General features: G+C 58.6%; 2 protein-coding genes across 2 annotated transcripts; both read left to right on the top strand.

Annotated features, from left to right (window-relative positions):
• Positions 1–2,718: 2,718 nt before the first annotated feature.
• On the top strand, positions 2,719–3,689 carry LOC130455155 (translation initiation factor IF-2-like). Its single transcript, XM_056803557.1, has 3 exons — positions 2,719–3,152; positions 3,243–3,484; positions 3,559–3,689. Exons 1-3 carry the CDS (start codon positions 2,719–2,721, stop codon positions 3,687–3,689), a joined length of 807 nt encoding a protein of 268 aa, XP_056659535.1.
• LOC100015822 (mas-related G-protein coupled receptor member E) lies at positions 3,383–11,446 on the top strand. The gene is made up of 2 exons (XM_007497768.3): positions 3,383–3,484; positions 5,180–11,446. Exon 2 carries the CDS (start codon positions 5,222–5,224, stop codon positions 6,215–6,217), a length of 996 nt encoding a protein of 331 aa, XP_007497830.2. The 5' UTR covers positions 3,383–3,484; positions 5,180–5,221; the 3' UTR covers positions 6,218–11,446.
• Positions 11,447–14,810: the final 3,364 nt, after the last annotated feature.

Below are 14,810 nucleotides of genomic sequence, written 5' to 3'. Positions count from 1 at the left end.
CCAACATATAACAACCACGCGCACACACACACACACACACACACACACTCACTGACCCCTCACTGTCTTCTAAGAGGTTCCGGGTCGCCTCTGCTCCTCTTGTCCCTGCCTACAGCCACTAAGGCAGGAAGTGTCCCGTGGGGTGTCCGGCACGCAGCTTGCCGTGGTCATCTCACAGTGAACCCCTGATGGTAACTGGCTCTTCCCTCAGCTCCCGCAGCTCCTCAGGGGGTGACGTGGCTGAGACACTGATACAGAGAGACAAGCCCCAAAGGGGAAACGCATCAACTATGAGGCCTTTCCCCAAAGTCAAGATACATGGAAGGGACTAAGCATTTAGATATAGAAGCCTACTATGAGCTGCAGGACAAAGCGCCAAGTCTGGAGTCCAGAGGACCTGGGTTCAAATCAAGCCGTGGGCAGGTCTTGAGACCAGCCTGGATGTGGGGGAGGAATCCAGAGTGATTGCTGGGTGGTGAGCCGGGGAGGCTGGGAAGGGGACGAAGATGGGAGGATCTGAGCTGGGGAGGGAAGAAGAGGCTGCTGTAGGGCCGCCATTAGGGCTTGGATGGTCAAGGATGCTCCCCTGCAAAGCTGAATATCGTGGAAAGAGGCTTTGAACACAGATACCGGATAACCCGGAGGAACTGCTCGTTGGCTTTGGGAGGGGGAGGATTATGAATCATGTAACCCTGGAAAATATCCCAAATGAACATTTTCAATTAATTCATTAGAGAAATGAATGAGGTCCAGAATTCCGATCCATCAAATGACTAATGAAGCACAAAATGACTAGCAAAGCGGGTGAGTGGCCCCTTGAGCTAGGCTAGAGACAAAGATGAGCTGGGCATCCCCCTTCTATAATACAGAGCAAAGAACAGGATTGGTAGGAACAGCGTGACTGGTGGGAGGGCCAACATCATCGGGAGGGCAGGGACATTGGGGCTGGATTTCCGGTGGAATTTAGGCTAGTGCCCAGGAGGTTAGGGACCCCTTCTTTGGGCATTGAGGACTGCATTAATGATTGATTCACGCTGCATCCTGGAAGCTTTGCTGGGGATCAGAGTTAGCAGACTCCTTGGCCCCCAAAAGGCTTGTTGGGGAGGTAACAGCGTTCCTTGATGGTGTGAGGACAGTTCAGACAATGTGCGCATTAGAGCCAGTTTTAGGACTTCAATATAACCCCTGGCTTCTTGGTATGTACTCAAGAGATAATGGGATGGGTGGCCATCCTTTCCTTTTCATTAAAGTCACTGAATTTACTAAAGGACACAAAGGGAACCTGAGAAGAGATAGAATCAGAATGTAGTGAGCTGGCCCAGTGGATGGAGAGCGATAGGAGCATTCAAATTTGGCCTCAGACACTTAATAGCTGTGTGACCCTGGGCAAGTCAGTTAACTGCCACTGTCTAACCCAGTGACGGTGAACCTTTTAGCAAGATGGCTGCTGTCCTCAGGTACTCTTGGAGACGGGGAGGGGAGCAGCCCAGGCCTGGGTCCCTCCTGCTCTCTAGGACAAACTCTGTGCTGGGGTGAAGGCAGGTATGCTCCTAGAGAGGGCTCTGAGTGCCCCCCTCGGGTACATGTGCCATAGGTTCACCACCATGGGTCTAACCCTTCCTGGTCTTCTGCTTTGGAACCTATACGCATTCTAAGGCTGAAAGCAAAGGTTTAAAGGAAAAGAAAGCACCGAATCAATTGTGGCATGCAATCAATACACCATAGAAGCGATTACAAAATAGAATTAATTTGGATTTGTCCCAGCCTTAAGGTTCCTCACATAGAGGATGTTCCATGTCTCACCTCCATGCCTTCTCCCTCCCTGGAGGTTCCCCACCTGGAGTGCACTCCATCCTCACAGCCACCTTTTACTAAAGGGAATTGTTTATTTCCTTTCACTTAATTGCATTATTCAGTCCCCTGGGTCACCCCCTGGCAACTTCTGCTAATAGTCACTTCACCTGACTACACCTGACTCAGGGAATCCAAGCCAGAAGGGAAGACCAAAGGGGAACTGAGATGAGAAAGTTATTCAAAGAAGGATTTCACAGCCCCAATTTCGGGGTCATCCCGGGACACTCTAGCACAGGAAGCCACAGTTCCCTTTGAAACTCCCCTCCAGGGATGCCTCCCCCAGGAAGCCTCTCCTGAGCCCTTCTCCAGCTATTAGTGCCTCTCCTGTCACCCAGCGCCCAGGAAAGGTGGCCTCGGCCTCACTTCTGTCCCCCCAGGACTGTCAGCTCCAGGAGGGCAGGGCCTGCTTGTGGCTCTTCTCTCAGGGTAGTTTCGTTTTCCCAGGGACACAGAACACTTTTCACGCAGGTAACAGACCCCAATCCCCCCTCGCCTCTCCCCAGAGATGGTGAGCAATCCCACCCCGATTCCAGCCTCTGAGTGGGGGGTGCGGGGCCCCAGGGGGCCGATCCCAGGTCAGAAAGAGGAAGCGAGGAATTCCTCCGTCCTGGCGCCCGACAGTGCGAGTGGCAGAAGAAAGCTGACCCTGATGCAGCCGAGGAGACAACTGGAGGAACAAAGGATGCTCGGAGGGATGCATTCAGGCGGGCCAGCCTTCCAGGCCTGCCGGGCCCCTCAGGCCACGCAGGGAAACTCGGGAGGACAAAGTTTCCCACTCGGGAATCTTTCCACGCTACCCCCCCCCCGCGCGCAGAGCGCCGCCCTGCGGAGCCCCAAGGAACTACTCCCATTCTCCTCCACGGAATGGCCGGAGGCAGGGGCAGGGGCAGGGGCAGGGCTGCTGGAGCCTTCGCGCAGTGGGCTCTTGGGGGATCTTTGCGCACCACAGGGAGGAGGAGCCCTGGGCGACCCCCAGCTCGGCCCACTACCAGGAGCTCCGCAGAGGCGCCAGAGCAACGCCAGGCGAGAGAAGGGAAAGCAGCTTCCCTCAAGCAGCAGCCCTGCAGGGCGGGGAGACCCTCGCAGCAGAGCCCCGCCAGCCCAGCGCGGTGGAGGAAATTGTTCCCCAACGCGAGAACAGAGGGCGGACCCCCCACCCCCCGCTTGCAGCACGTCACCCCGGGCAACAGAAAGCCAAGAGAGCGGCCGCATGCCGTGGGGGGACCCCGGGGTTGCCCTGAACTGAAATGGCCGAAGAACGCGGTTCTGGTGCTGTCGGAGAGGCACCTGCTGGGAGCGTGAGGCCAGGAGAAACCTGGGTTCCACTTTGAGGACACTTTGTAGCCATTTCCCCTCCCGCTGCCTCAGTTTCCTCCTCCCCACTTCAGCCCTGGAGGAGTGTCAGGAGGCGCTCAGGAGACCCGGAGCCCGGAAGGTGGGGCGACACTGACGAACGGAGGCGGAGGCAGCCCAGGCCTGGGGCCTCTGACAAGTGGACTGGCACCACGTGACGCTCCCCGCCCCACTCCACCCCGGCAGCCTGCGAGCAGCGGTCCGGGAGCCGCCCTGATCCCCTCGTCCGGGCTGGGAAGGAGGCGCCGCCAGTTCAAAGCTCCGCGCACCCCCGAAGGTGAGAGAAGGCGGGGTCCTTGGGGGGAGGGGGAGGGAGTGGCACTTGGGCCCCCGATGGATCTGCGGGCCCAGAGCCGGTGCAGGCAGGGCTGCTGGAGGCCGTGTCCATCCCCGGCCCCGGGACCACCCGCCTCGGCCAGCTCTGCGGAGGCTCTAAAGGGGTCGCCCGCAGCCTCTCCCGCATCCCCCAGGCTGCAGCGTGAGCTCCCCTCAGGCCCCCAGGCACTAGGCGGGGAGGCGGGGCCCGGGTTCTCCCACTACAGGTGGATGGAGCCCAGGACCGAGCTGGGTGCGGCCCCAGAAGAGGTTCCCGGGGCTCCTGGACTGCCCAAGGGGGAGGCCGCCTCTGCTCTCCTCCAGCCTCCCCTTAGGCAAGTCCGGTGCCCCCTTCAAGGTTCCCTGCCCTTCCCGATCTCCCAGCCGGGGCTCCCCCATACCTGTTGGTGCTCTCCTGGGGTGGGCCCAGGGGCGGCCCAGGGACCCCAGGCCCCGGGATTCCACCTTCCTCCTCCTTCCCTCCGTGGCCGGCTATCCCTTCTGGGGCGGCCACATTCACTCACATCCAGGGAGGGGCTGATGGCTGGTGCCTGAGGCCCCTCCCGCCTGCCACAGCCCCACTCATGGCTGGAAGGGCAGCCGCCTCCCGGGGCCCCAGTTCTCCGGTTTGCTCAGGGACTCTCCGGGCCCTACGAAGGGGCTCCGGGCTCCAAAGTGGCCCGGGCAGCTCCAGCCACTTTACGGGCGGGGCAGTTCCGGCCTTCTGGGATCTGATGGGGCCACACCCAGCGCCCTGCCTGGGCCCGGAGGGGGTCGCCCGAGCAGGGCTTCCTCCAGAGGCCTTCCGGAGCCGTTGGCCGGGCCCTAGGAGAGAGCCTGGGGCAGCCCAGAGGAGCTGGCTGGAAGGCCCTGGAGCAGGGCTCGGAGGAGCTGGGGGGGGGGGGGGGTAGCCAGGCAGCAGGCAGAAGGAAGCCCCGGAGGAAGGGCAGGCAGCCGTGGAGGGGCGCAGAGGCTCTTCCTCCGCTTACTTGTTGGGGTGAATCTCTTTCCCTCCCCCATGAGTCCCTGCGACTGGGCGGGCACCCATGGGCTAAGGCAGCCTTTCTGAGGTCCAGAGTCGGGCTGTGGGTGGGCTCGGGGAGGAGGAGGGGACTTCAGGGGGGCTCGGCCCAGGGCGTCCTGAGGGTCACACAGCCAAGCCCTCCTCCGTCCATGCCCGCCTGCCAGCAGAAGCCTCCTGGGGCCAAGGCAAAGGAGGCAGAAGCTGGGCGGGCCGGCGGGGCCCCAGTCTGAGCCCTCAGGAGCAGGCGCAGAGGCCGCCCAGCTTTGCTTTGCTCCGGAGCCGCTCCCGAATGCAGGCCCCATTTCCGGGTGACTCCCGGGAAACCTGCAGCCCCGACTCACAGCACGGGGCGTCCGTCTCTAGAAAGGGGCCCCCGAGCCCAGCAAGCTTCTGAGGGCCATTCCAAGGGCCAGGAAGGCCCGAGTCTCCACACAGTGAGTGCCCGGCGGCCCGCCGCGCCTCCAGAGTGCCCGCAGGGGCTACGCCAGGCAGCCTGCTGTGTGGACCAGCCTTCTTGGTCCGGGCTCTGCCCTGGGCCGGTCTGGGTGCCCCTGGGGGGAGCCGGGGCGGGAGGGGCGGGGAAGGCGTCCAGCCCCGGCGCAGCTTTCCTCACGCAGGTCATTGTGTCCGCAGGGACGTTGGGCGGCAGCGGAGGCCCCCGGAGGCCCCCGGAGCATGGAGCCAGCAGGCCCTGGACACCAGGCTCCGGCGTTCTCGGCCTGGCCTTACGGGGACGGGAACAGGACGGAGGGCCTGAGGTACGTCATGGACAGAGACCAGGAGGACGAGGAGGGCGTCGCCTTCAACATCTTCATCCTGGCTCTGACCGAGCTGGCCGGCCTGGGCGGCTTGGTGGGGAACGGCCTGGTCCTCTGGCTCCTGAGCAGCCACATCCATCGGAACAACTTCTCCATTTACCTCCTGGACTTGGCCAGCGCCGACTTCCTCTTCCTGTGCTGCCACCTGGTCATCGCCATCCCCGAAACCCTCCAGAACCACTTCAGCTTCCCCCACTACGTCTATGACAGCCTCCTGGCCCTCCGCTTCTTCTTCTTCACGGTGGGCCTGAGCCTCCTGGGCGCCATCAGCGCCGAGCAGTGCGCCGCCACCCTCTGGCCCGGCTGCTACCAGCGCCGGCGGCCGCCCCACACGTCAGCCGTCGTGTGCGCCCTGCTCTGGGCCCTCTGCCTCCTGCTGCACTTCCTGTCCTACGGCACGTGCGGGGAGCTGTCGGGGGGCGACGCCGGCACCCTGTGCGGCCGCATCGGCTTGGCCAGAGTGGCCTTGCTCCTGCTGCTGCTGGCCCTCATGTGCGTGTCCGGCCTGGTCCTGCTCGTCCGCATGGAGTGCGGCTCGCCGCGCCAGCGGCCCCACAAGTTCTACGCCATCGTCCTGTTCACGGTGCTCACCTTCCTCTTCTGCGGCCTGCCCTTCGGCATCTACCGGCTGTCTCTGAACTGGCTGCGCATCCCCCACTACTACTACTACCTCAGCGTTCTGATGGCTGCCGTGAACAGCTCAGCCAAGCCGCCCATCTACTTCTGCGTGGGCAGCCTGAGGCGAGGCCGCTTCCGGGAGCCCCTCAAGACTGTCCTGCTCAGGGCTTTGGGGGACGAGGACGAGCTGGCGGAGAGAGGAGAGATGCTGGACGCGGGCCCCGTGGAGATGTAGGCCTGGGCGGCCTCCCGAGGGGGCCGGACCTCCCCCTCGGCTCAGACCCAGCCGCAGCTGCTGCCCGGTCCCCTCGCTTCTCCTCTGGGGTGGGCCTACTGCCCAGCCTAGGGTCCCGGGATCTCGGCGTGTCAGCCAGGACCCGGGCGGGTTCATAGCACAAAGAGGCTCTCATTGACGTAAGCCTCCCGCCCCTTGGCTAGGCAGAGGGAAGGCGAGGCTCCCCATCTTCTTCCTGGGAGTCAGCACCCATTCCTCATTCGGTCTGAGACTCCCCATCTTCTTCCTGGAAGTCAGCACCCATTCCTCACTTGGTCTGAGACTCCCCATGTTCTGTTCTGGGAGTCAGCACCCATTCCCCACTCCACCCAAGACTCCCCATGTTCTGTCCTGGGAGTCAGCACCCATTCCTCACTCGGTCTGAGACTCCCCATGTTCTGTTCTGGAAGTCAGCACCCATTCCTCACTTGGTCTGAGACTCCCCATCTTCTTCCTGGGAGTCAGCACTCGTTCCTCACTCAGTCTGAGACTCCCCATGTTCTGTTCTGGGAGTCAGCACCCATTCCTCACTTGGTCTGAGACTCCCCATCTTCTGTTCTGGAAGTCAGCACCCATTCCTCACTCCACCCAAGACTCCCCATGTTCTGTCCTGGGAGTCAGCACCCATTCCTCACTTGGTCTGAGACTCCCCATGTTCTGTTCTAGGAGTCAGCACCTATTCCTCACTCGGTCTGAGACTCTCCATCTTCTTCCTGGGAGTCAGCACCCATTCCTCACTCCACCCAAGACTCCCCATGTTCTGTCCTGGAAGTCAGCACCCATTCCTCACTCGGTCTGAGACTCCCCATCTTCTTCCTGGGAGTCAGCACCCAATCCTCACTCGGTCTGAGACTCCCCATCTTCTTCCTGGGAGTCAGCACCCATTCCTCACTTGGTCTGAGACTCCCCATCTTCTTCCTGGGAGTCAGCACCCATTCCTCACTTGGTCTGAGACTCCCCATGTTCTGTTCTGGGAGTCAGCACCCATTCCTCACTCGGTCTGAGACTCCCCATCTTCTGTTCTGGAAGTCAGCACCCATTCCTCACTCCACCCAAGACTCCCCATGTTCTGTCCTGGGAGTCAGCACCCATTCCTCACTTGGTCTGAGACTCCCCATGTTCTGTCCTGGGAGTCAGCACCTATTCCTCACTCGGTCTGAGACTCTCCATCTTCTTCCTGGGAGTCAGCACCCATTCCTCACTCCACCCAAGACTCCCCATGTTCTGTCCTGGAAGTCAGCACCTATTCCTCACTCGGTCTGAGACTCCCCATCTTCTTCCTCAGAGTCAGCACCCATTCCTCACTCGGTCTGAGACTCCCCATCTTTTGTTCTGGAAGTCAGCACCCATTCCTCACTTGGTCTGAGACTCCCCATGTTCTGTTCTGGAAGTCAGCACCCATTCCTCACTTGGTCTGAGACTCCCCATCTTCTTCCTGGGAGTCAGCACTCGTTCCTCACTCAGTCTGAGACTCCCCATGTTCTGTTCTGGGAGTCAGCACCCATTCCTCACTTGGTCTGAGACTCCCCATCTTCTGTTCTGGAAGTCAGCACCCATTCCTCACTCCACCCAAGACTCCCCATGTTCTGTCCTGGGAGTCAGCACCCATTCCTCACTTGGTCTGAGACTCCCCATGTTCTGTTCTAGGAGTCAGCACCTATTCCTCACTCGGTCTGAGACTCTCCATCTTCTTCCTGGGAGTCAGCACCCATTCCTCACTCCACCCAAGACTCCCCATGTTCTGTCCTGGAAGTCAGCACCCATTCCTCACTCGGTCTGAGACTCCCCATCTTCTTCCTGGGAGTCAGCACCCAATCCTCACTCGGTCTGAGACTCCCCATCTTCTTCCTGGGAGTCAGCACCCATTCCTCACTTGGTCTGAGACTCCCCATCTTCTTCCTGGGAGTCAGCACCCATTCCTCACTTGGTCTGAGACTCCCCATGTTCTGTTCTGGGAGTCAGCACCCATTCCTCACTCGGTCTGAGACTCCCCATCTTCTGTTCTGGAAGTCAGCACCCATTCCTCACTCCACCCAAGACTCCCCATGTTCTGTCCTGGGAGTCAGCACCCATTCCTCACTTGGTCTGAGACTCCCCATGTTCTGTCCTGGGAGTCAGCACCTATTCCTCACTCGGTCTGAGACTCTCCATCTTCTTCCTGGGAGTCAGCACCCATTCCTCACTCCACCCAAGACTCCCCATGTTCTGTCCTGGAAGTCAGCACCTATTCCTCACTCGGTCTGAGACTCCCCATCTTCTTCCTCAGAGTCAGCACCCATTCCTCACTCGGTCTGAGACTCCCCATCTTTTGTTCTGGAAGTCAGCACCCATTCCTCACTCCACCCAAGACTCCCCATGTTCTGTCCTGGGAGTCAGCACCCATTCCTCACTCGGTCTGAGACTCCCCATCTTCTTCCTGGGAGTCAGCACCCATTCCTCACTCCACCCAAGACTCCCCATGTTCTGTCCTGGGAGTCAGCACCCATTCCTCACTCGGTCTGAGACTCCCCATGTTCTGTTCTGGGAGTCAGCACCTATTCCTCACTCCACCCAAGACTCCCCATCTTCTTCCTGGGAGTCAGCACCCATTCCTCACTCGGTCTGGGGGCCTGACATTGCAGGGCTGAACCGTGGAGATTCCTCAACATGTTTATTCCTTCCACGTCGCCACTGCTGCAGGTCAACATGAGAAATGGGGGGGGGGGGGGGGCGAAGCTACAGACAACACAGAAAAACGTTAGCGATGCAGAAATGCGTCCTTAGCCCAGATGTCACATTAAGGTGCACCAAACACCCCAGACAGACTTCTCTGGCACAGAGGGAGGACGGAAAAATGGCCCCGGGGTTTTCCAGGTCTCCAGGGTGCTGCGCCCCGAACCCGGCCAGGTGGGTGGGAGAGCTGGCTGGATCGGACCTCTTTCAGCAGGGATAAACAGTTGAGCGAAGCACTTGGCAGGAGTCACTGCCCTTGAGCACGGGCGCCCCCCAGAGGGGCGCTCCAACCCACTCGGCTTCCCCCACTCCAAGCGAGTTCCTGGCAACCAGCTCTGGAGACCCCAAAGTCTGTCTCTTCTCCCGCATCCCTGCCGTGAGACAGCGCCCCAGGCCAGAAGGCCCCCCATGCCCCTCCTGTGCCCTGGCCTTAGAAGCCGGGACACGGTTCCCCTGCCCCTGGCCCGGGTAGGTAAGGCTACAGCGGAGACAGCCAGCGGAGGGGGTCGTGCATCCCGCTCCGGGGCCTGGGCTCTCGCCGAGGAGCAGAGAACCGGCCCCCCACCTTGTGGCCCAGGAAGCAATCTTGGCCCCAAAGGGGGAGAGGGAGGGACGGAGCCTCTGCCACGGCCCGTCCGAAGCACGACGGTTCAGAGGGGAAGAAACAAGACTTGGGTGCTGGCCTCCCGGGTCTGCCCCGCTCTTGCCTCGTCCCACCTCCCGTCCGCAGGGTGGCCGGCCTGTGCTTCCAGGCTGAGGCCACAGGCCGCTGCCTCCTGGGGCGCCGCCGCTTGGCATTTCCTTGTGTCAAGGTGGAACACGACTGATGTGGGATCAGAGCCCACATGGAGCCAGCAGGGCCCCCAGAGGCCACGAAGCCTGAAAGGAGGCTTCAGAAGCCGGTCAGCCATCAACAAGCCCTTATGAAGCGCTTGCCGAGTGCCAGGCACTTTGGTGACCTCCAGGCTCACACGAGTAGGGTCTGAAGCTCTGACCACCTCTTTGGCCCTCTACCCACCATGCAATGCGGCCTCATCCTCCGGGGGGGGGGGGGCACACAACGGACGAATTCTTCCCCCAGCAGCTTTTTAATACAAGGCAGAGGCTCAGAGGGATGAGGGGAAGGACATGGAGAGAGGGGACACAACCAGTATGGGCCTGATGGCCGGCTCTCAGACCCCAGAAGGAGGCGAGGAATGGGAGCCAGAGAGGATCCTTCCCAAGACCGCCCCATGACTAGAGCTGTCTAGGATTAGCCCAGACCTCCTCTCTCCCCGGGCCTTCAGCCCCTCCACCCCGAGGCAGTTCCCCGATTTGAAAGAGGGCAACCCCCCCCCCCCCCCCCCCCCGCCACCATCGTCCTCTCTCTGTCGCCACCGACAGATGCTGGGAATTGGCTGGTAAGATCCGGTCCCACCCAGGGCTTGGGAGCTTCCGACATGGGACCAGAGCGGACTCTGGCGGCTCTCTTGTTCCAATCACTGCTGAAAACATGAGGTGCCGTCGGGGCGAGCCAGACCGTGAGGCCCTCGACTAGAGAGCCCCGTCCAAGTGCAGCCACTGCCTCTGATGACCACCATCAAGGCTGGCCCTTCGACCAGCCCTCCGGCCTCCTAAGTGCACACGAGCCTCCCTCAGACGTTGTCGTCATCTCTTCCATGAGAAGAGCATGAGAGAGACCTTGTCAAGGGCTCTGCTCAGACCTCAGTGATCTCTGTGTGTGTCTAGTTATCCTCACACACACACGTGCACACACGTGTGCACACACGCACATGTGTGCACACATGGCACTACCAATGCTTTATTGCACCAGGAGACTGTTTCCAGTGTCCCCTCCTTGCCTGACATTCCTGGTCTGGCTTTCCTCGGTCACTCTAGAATCTCGCCCACGAAAGCGCCCCCACACGGGCTCTGCTAGGTGCCCCCCTCGACCCCTCCCCATCTGAAATGTGCCGTGTGTGCTTTTCTGGTCAGGAAGTTCCTGTCCTGGTGGCTTTCGGGCGCCCCCTCTGTCTCTTCTCCTCCCTCATCTATGTATTCGGGCCACGCGTGATGTGATGACGCCCAGGCCCGGCCCTTCCTGCTCGCCCTCCCCAGCCGACACTGGGGGCCCAGAGAGGGGGTCAGAACAGCCGACGGCCCCGCGGCCTCCCTCCTTGCATTTGCAGTTTCTTAGGCATGTTTATAAGTAATTCTTGTTCTATTGCTCTAGAAACTGGCTGCCAGCCGCACAATGACTTCATCGTTGGGGGAAGAGATGTCTCCTTCCTTCTCCTGTCTCTAAGCTCTGGATTCCACCCGGCCCTTTGGAGGCTCTGACCTCACCCGGAGGGAGCTGCTGCCTCCCTGGGACAAAGCTCAAGAGGGTGGGGAAGCCCGGAGGTGGGCTGGGGTCAGGCTTAGGCTCTTGGCTGTTCCTACAAGCGGATGTTTATTTATTTATTACTCTGTTTATTTATTAAAGAGAATCGAACCATGCTCCGGTGTGGCTGCACTCCATTGCCTCAAGGTAATCCGCGGCTGAAGTGACTTGTTCCTGGGGCAAGATGACGCCAACAACCTCCCCTGGAAGAGGGGTCCCATGTGGTTGGGGGAGGAGGGACGGGTGCCTGCAGCCCCATCCTGGGTCCACCCAGAGCTCATAACACCAGAAAGCTGCAAGGTGATGAAGACATAGGTACCTATGTGTGCATGTATGCATCTACACATGTATACCGTATATGCCTCCCTATACTGAGAAACAGGCACGTGGTCCAGTGGGGCAACAGCCCTAGTGGAGCTGACAATAGTATTGATCCATGCCAGGCTCTTAAGAATCAGTCAGAGGATCAAGCCATTGTCAAGCATTGTGATAAATGGGCAAGGGACATGAACAGGCAGTTTTCAGATAAAGAACTCAAAACTATAATATAATAAGCACATGAAGAAGTGTTCTAAATCTCTTATAATCAGAGAGATGCAAATCAGAACAACTCTGAGGTATCACCTCACACCTAGCAGATTGGCTAACATGACAGCTATGGAAAGTAATGAATGCTGGAGAGGATGTGGCAAAGTCGAACATTAATGCATTGCTGGTGGAGCTGTGAATTGATCCAACCATTCTGGAGGGCAATTTGGAACTATGCCCAAAGGGCACTAAAAGACTGTCTGCCCTTTGACCCAGCCATAGCACTGCTGGGTTTGTACCCCAAAGAGATCATAAGGGAAAAGACCTGTGCAAGAATATTCATAGCTGCGCTCTTTGTGGTGGCAAAAAATTGGAAAATGAGGGGATGCCCATCAATTGGGGAATGGCTGAGCAAATTGTGGTATATGTTGGTGAGGGAAAACAATTGTGCTAAAAGGAATAATAAACTGGAGGAATTCCATGGAGACTGGAACGACCTCCAGGAAGTGATGCAGAGTGAGAGGAACAGAACCAGGAAAACATTATACACAGAGACTGATACACTGTGGTACAATCAAACGTAATGAACTTCTCCATTAGTGGCAATGCAGTGATCCTGAACTTGGAGGAACCTACTAGAAAGAACATTATCCACATTCAGAGGAAACACTGTGGGAGTAAAAACACCGAAGAAAAACAACTGCTTGAATACATGGATCCAAGGGCTATGGTTGGGGATGGAGACTCTAAATGAACATCCTAGTGCAAACAACAACATGGAAATAGGTTCTAATCAAGGACGCATGTAATACCCAAAGAAGTTGGGTGTTGGCTGCAGGAAGAGTGGGTGGAGGGGAGGGAGGGAAATAATGTGATTATTGTAACCAAGGAATAGTTCTAAATTGACTAAATAAACTTATACAAATGGAAGAAAAAAAGTCAGTCAGAGGAGCAGCTAAGTAATTCAGTGGATGGAGAGCCAGGCCTAGAAATAGGAAGCCCTGAGTTTGAATCTGGCCTTAGACCCTTCCCAGCTGGGTGACCCTGGGCAAGTCACCGAACCCCCATTGCCTAGCTGTGACCACTCTTCTGCCTTGGAACCAATACACAGTATTGATTCTAAGACAGAGACAAGACGACTTTTCTTAAAAGAGCGAGTCCCCTATTTTCCTATTCTCTATAGTAATACTCATTGAAGTGAGAATGAATGAATGAATGAATGAATGAATGAATGAATCAGTGAGTGAGGCATGCTCTTGTTGAGCCCACACATCTTGCTCCAGGGTTATGACAGCAGCACCTCCCTGCACTCCCTCAATGAGAGCCTCCCCCTCAGGGTCTGCAGGCCAAATGGTTCCAGGTTCTTGATCTCCTGCATCCCCAGGCTCGTCTCTGTCCTTAGGCACATGGTCTCACTCCAACACCTTCTCTGCCTCTGTTGCTAAATTGGTGCTTGGGAATTGGCCCATCGGCCAGGGGAATTTTCCGCTAGAGTTCAGCTGGAAGAGCTGGGAGGGCCCACAGTGGGTTCCCAGGTGGAAGGACTGCAGTCAGCTTTACACTGCAGGCTGGAGGCTCCTTAGGGCCTGACTGTGAAGATCCTAGTCTGGCCCCTTGAGACCAAATGCCCTCCCCCAGGAGCCCAGCTTTGAGGGTCCATTCCAACAGGGACAGCTGGAAGGGATCTTGGAGGTCATCTAATCCAACCCCTCCCCATTTTCCAGACAAGGAAACTGAGGCACTGAGAGGTTAAATTCTTTGCCCTGGTAATAACAGGGATAAGATCAGAGACAATGTTTGAATACAGGACCGAGGATGCCGAGGCCAGCTGCAGAATCCCATGTTTCTGTCTCTCAAGCATGTCCTGTTGTCTCACTCACTCGCACAGCCACCTCCCTCGGTCAGCCTCATCTTCCCTCTCCAGCCCGTTGCAATAGCCCCCCAACTGGTCTGCCGGGGCAGCTCTCTCCCCACTCCCGGCCATCCTCCACCAGAGCCAAAGCGATTCCCCCAAAGAGGGATTCTGGTGATATTGTTCCTGGGCTGCGGGACCCGCAGTGGCTCCCTCTCATCTCCAGGATCAGAGAAAGCACTCCAAGCCACCCTGGCCACTGAGCATGGTCCAAGCTGCTACGCTCTTACGCCACTCTGCACAGTCTCCAGAATGGCCGTGCTGGCCTGCCTTGAGGGCCGGCTCAGTCCCCAGCACTCACTCCTGCATCCATCCATCTCCCTGACTTTGGCTGGTTAGCTCCCAGGCTCTCCCCATCCTCACCTCTGCCTCTTGGCATCCCTGCTTTCCGGAAGACTGGAGTCATGCAGGAAGCCTTTCCCGATTCCTCTGTTCCCTCCCAAGATTTCCTTCTCTCCCGTCGGCGTGTCTGCCACTTCTACTTGGCTGGCCACAGCCACTGCTGCGCTGGATGCCCACCTGGAGCCCCACATTCTCGCTGCCCGTTAAGGGGATCCCTCAGCTCTGAAATCAGCCCTGGAATGGGGCGGCTCCACAGGGAAATGGCAAGTTCTCTCGCCTCGCGGAAAGCCCGAGCAGCTTTGTGGCCATTCTAGGGCTTAGAGACGCAGGGCCTGCCCAGGACGGTTGGGGGATACGGCCACGCGCGCCCCTTGAACAGGGCGCTGCCCTTCGCAGAACCTGGAGCAGCCAGAGCCACACAGTGCAGCAAAGGAAGGACAAAAGCCAACCACCACCGGGGAGCCAGCGGAGCTTTCATTCATCCTCCATGGCATCCTCCCGCATGGCTCTGGGACTGCACAAAGGATCCCCAATTGACCAATGGCTTGTCCGTGCCAAAGCCGGCGCAGCTCCCTCCAGAGCCTCCTTGACCCTGATCCCAATCTGAGCAAAGCCCAGCTCCTCTTCAGCTACCCACAGACAGCCCCAGGCCTGATCCTCTACTCGGAGGAAAAGCTGTGGTTATGGGATAAGGAGTC

This window comes from Monodelphis domestica, chromosome 6 (assembly GCF_027887165.1).
Source record: "Monodelphis domestica isolate mMonDom1 chromosome 6, mMonDom1.pri, whole genome shotgun sequence".
NCBI classification, from domain to species: domain Eukaryota; kingdom Metazoa; phylum Chordata; class Mammalia; order Didelphimorphia; family Didelphidae; genus Monodelphis; species Monodelphis domestica.
Note: the sequence above shows the minus strand (reverse complement) of the source record. Positions and strands in the feature narration are given on the sequence as shown.

What these genes read in the sequence shown, in the direction of transcription:
- LOC100015822 (XM_007497768.3), top strand. Translation starts at nt 5,222, where the DNA reads ATGGAGCCAGCAGGCCCTGGACACCAGGCTCCGGCGTTCTCGGCCTGG.
- LOC130455155 (XM_056803557.1), top strand. Translation starts at nt 2,719, where the DNA reads ATGGCCGGAGGCAGGGGCAGGGGCAGGGGCAGGGCTGCTGGAGCCTTC. An exon ending in GAGAGGCACCTGCTGGGAGC is followed by an intron (nt 3,153 to 3,242) that starts GTGAGGCCAGGA and finishes TCCCCACTTCAG; the next exon opens with CCCTGGAGGAGTGTCAGGAG. An exon ending in AGCTCCGCGCACCCCCGAAG is followed by an intron (nt 3,485 to 3,558) that starts GTGAGAGAAGGC and finishes CTGCGGGCCCAG; the next exon opens with AGCCGGTGCAGGCAGGGCTG.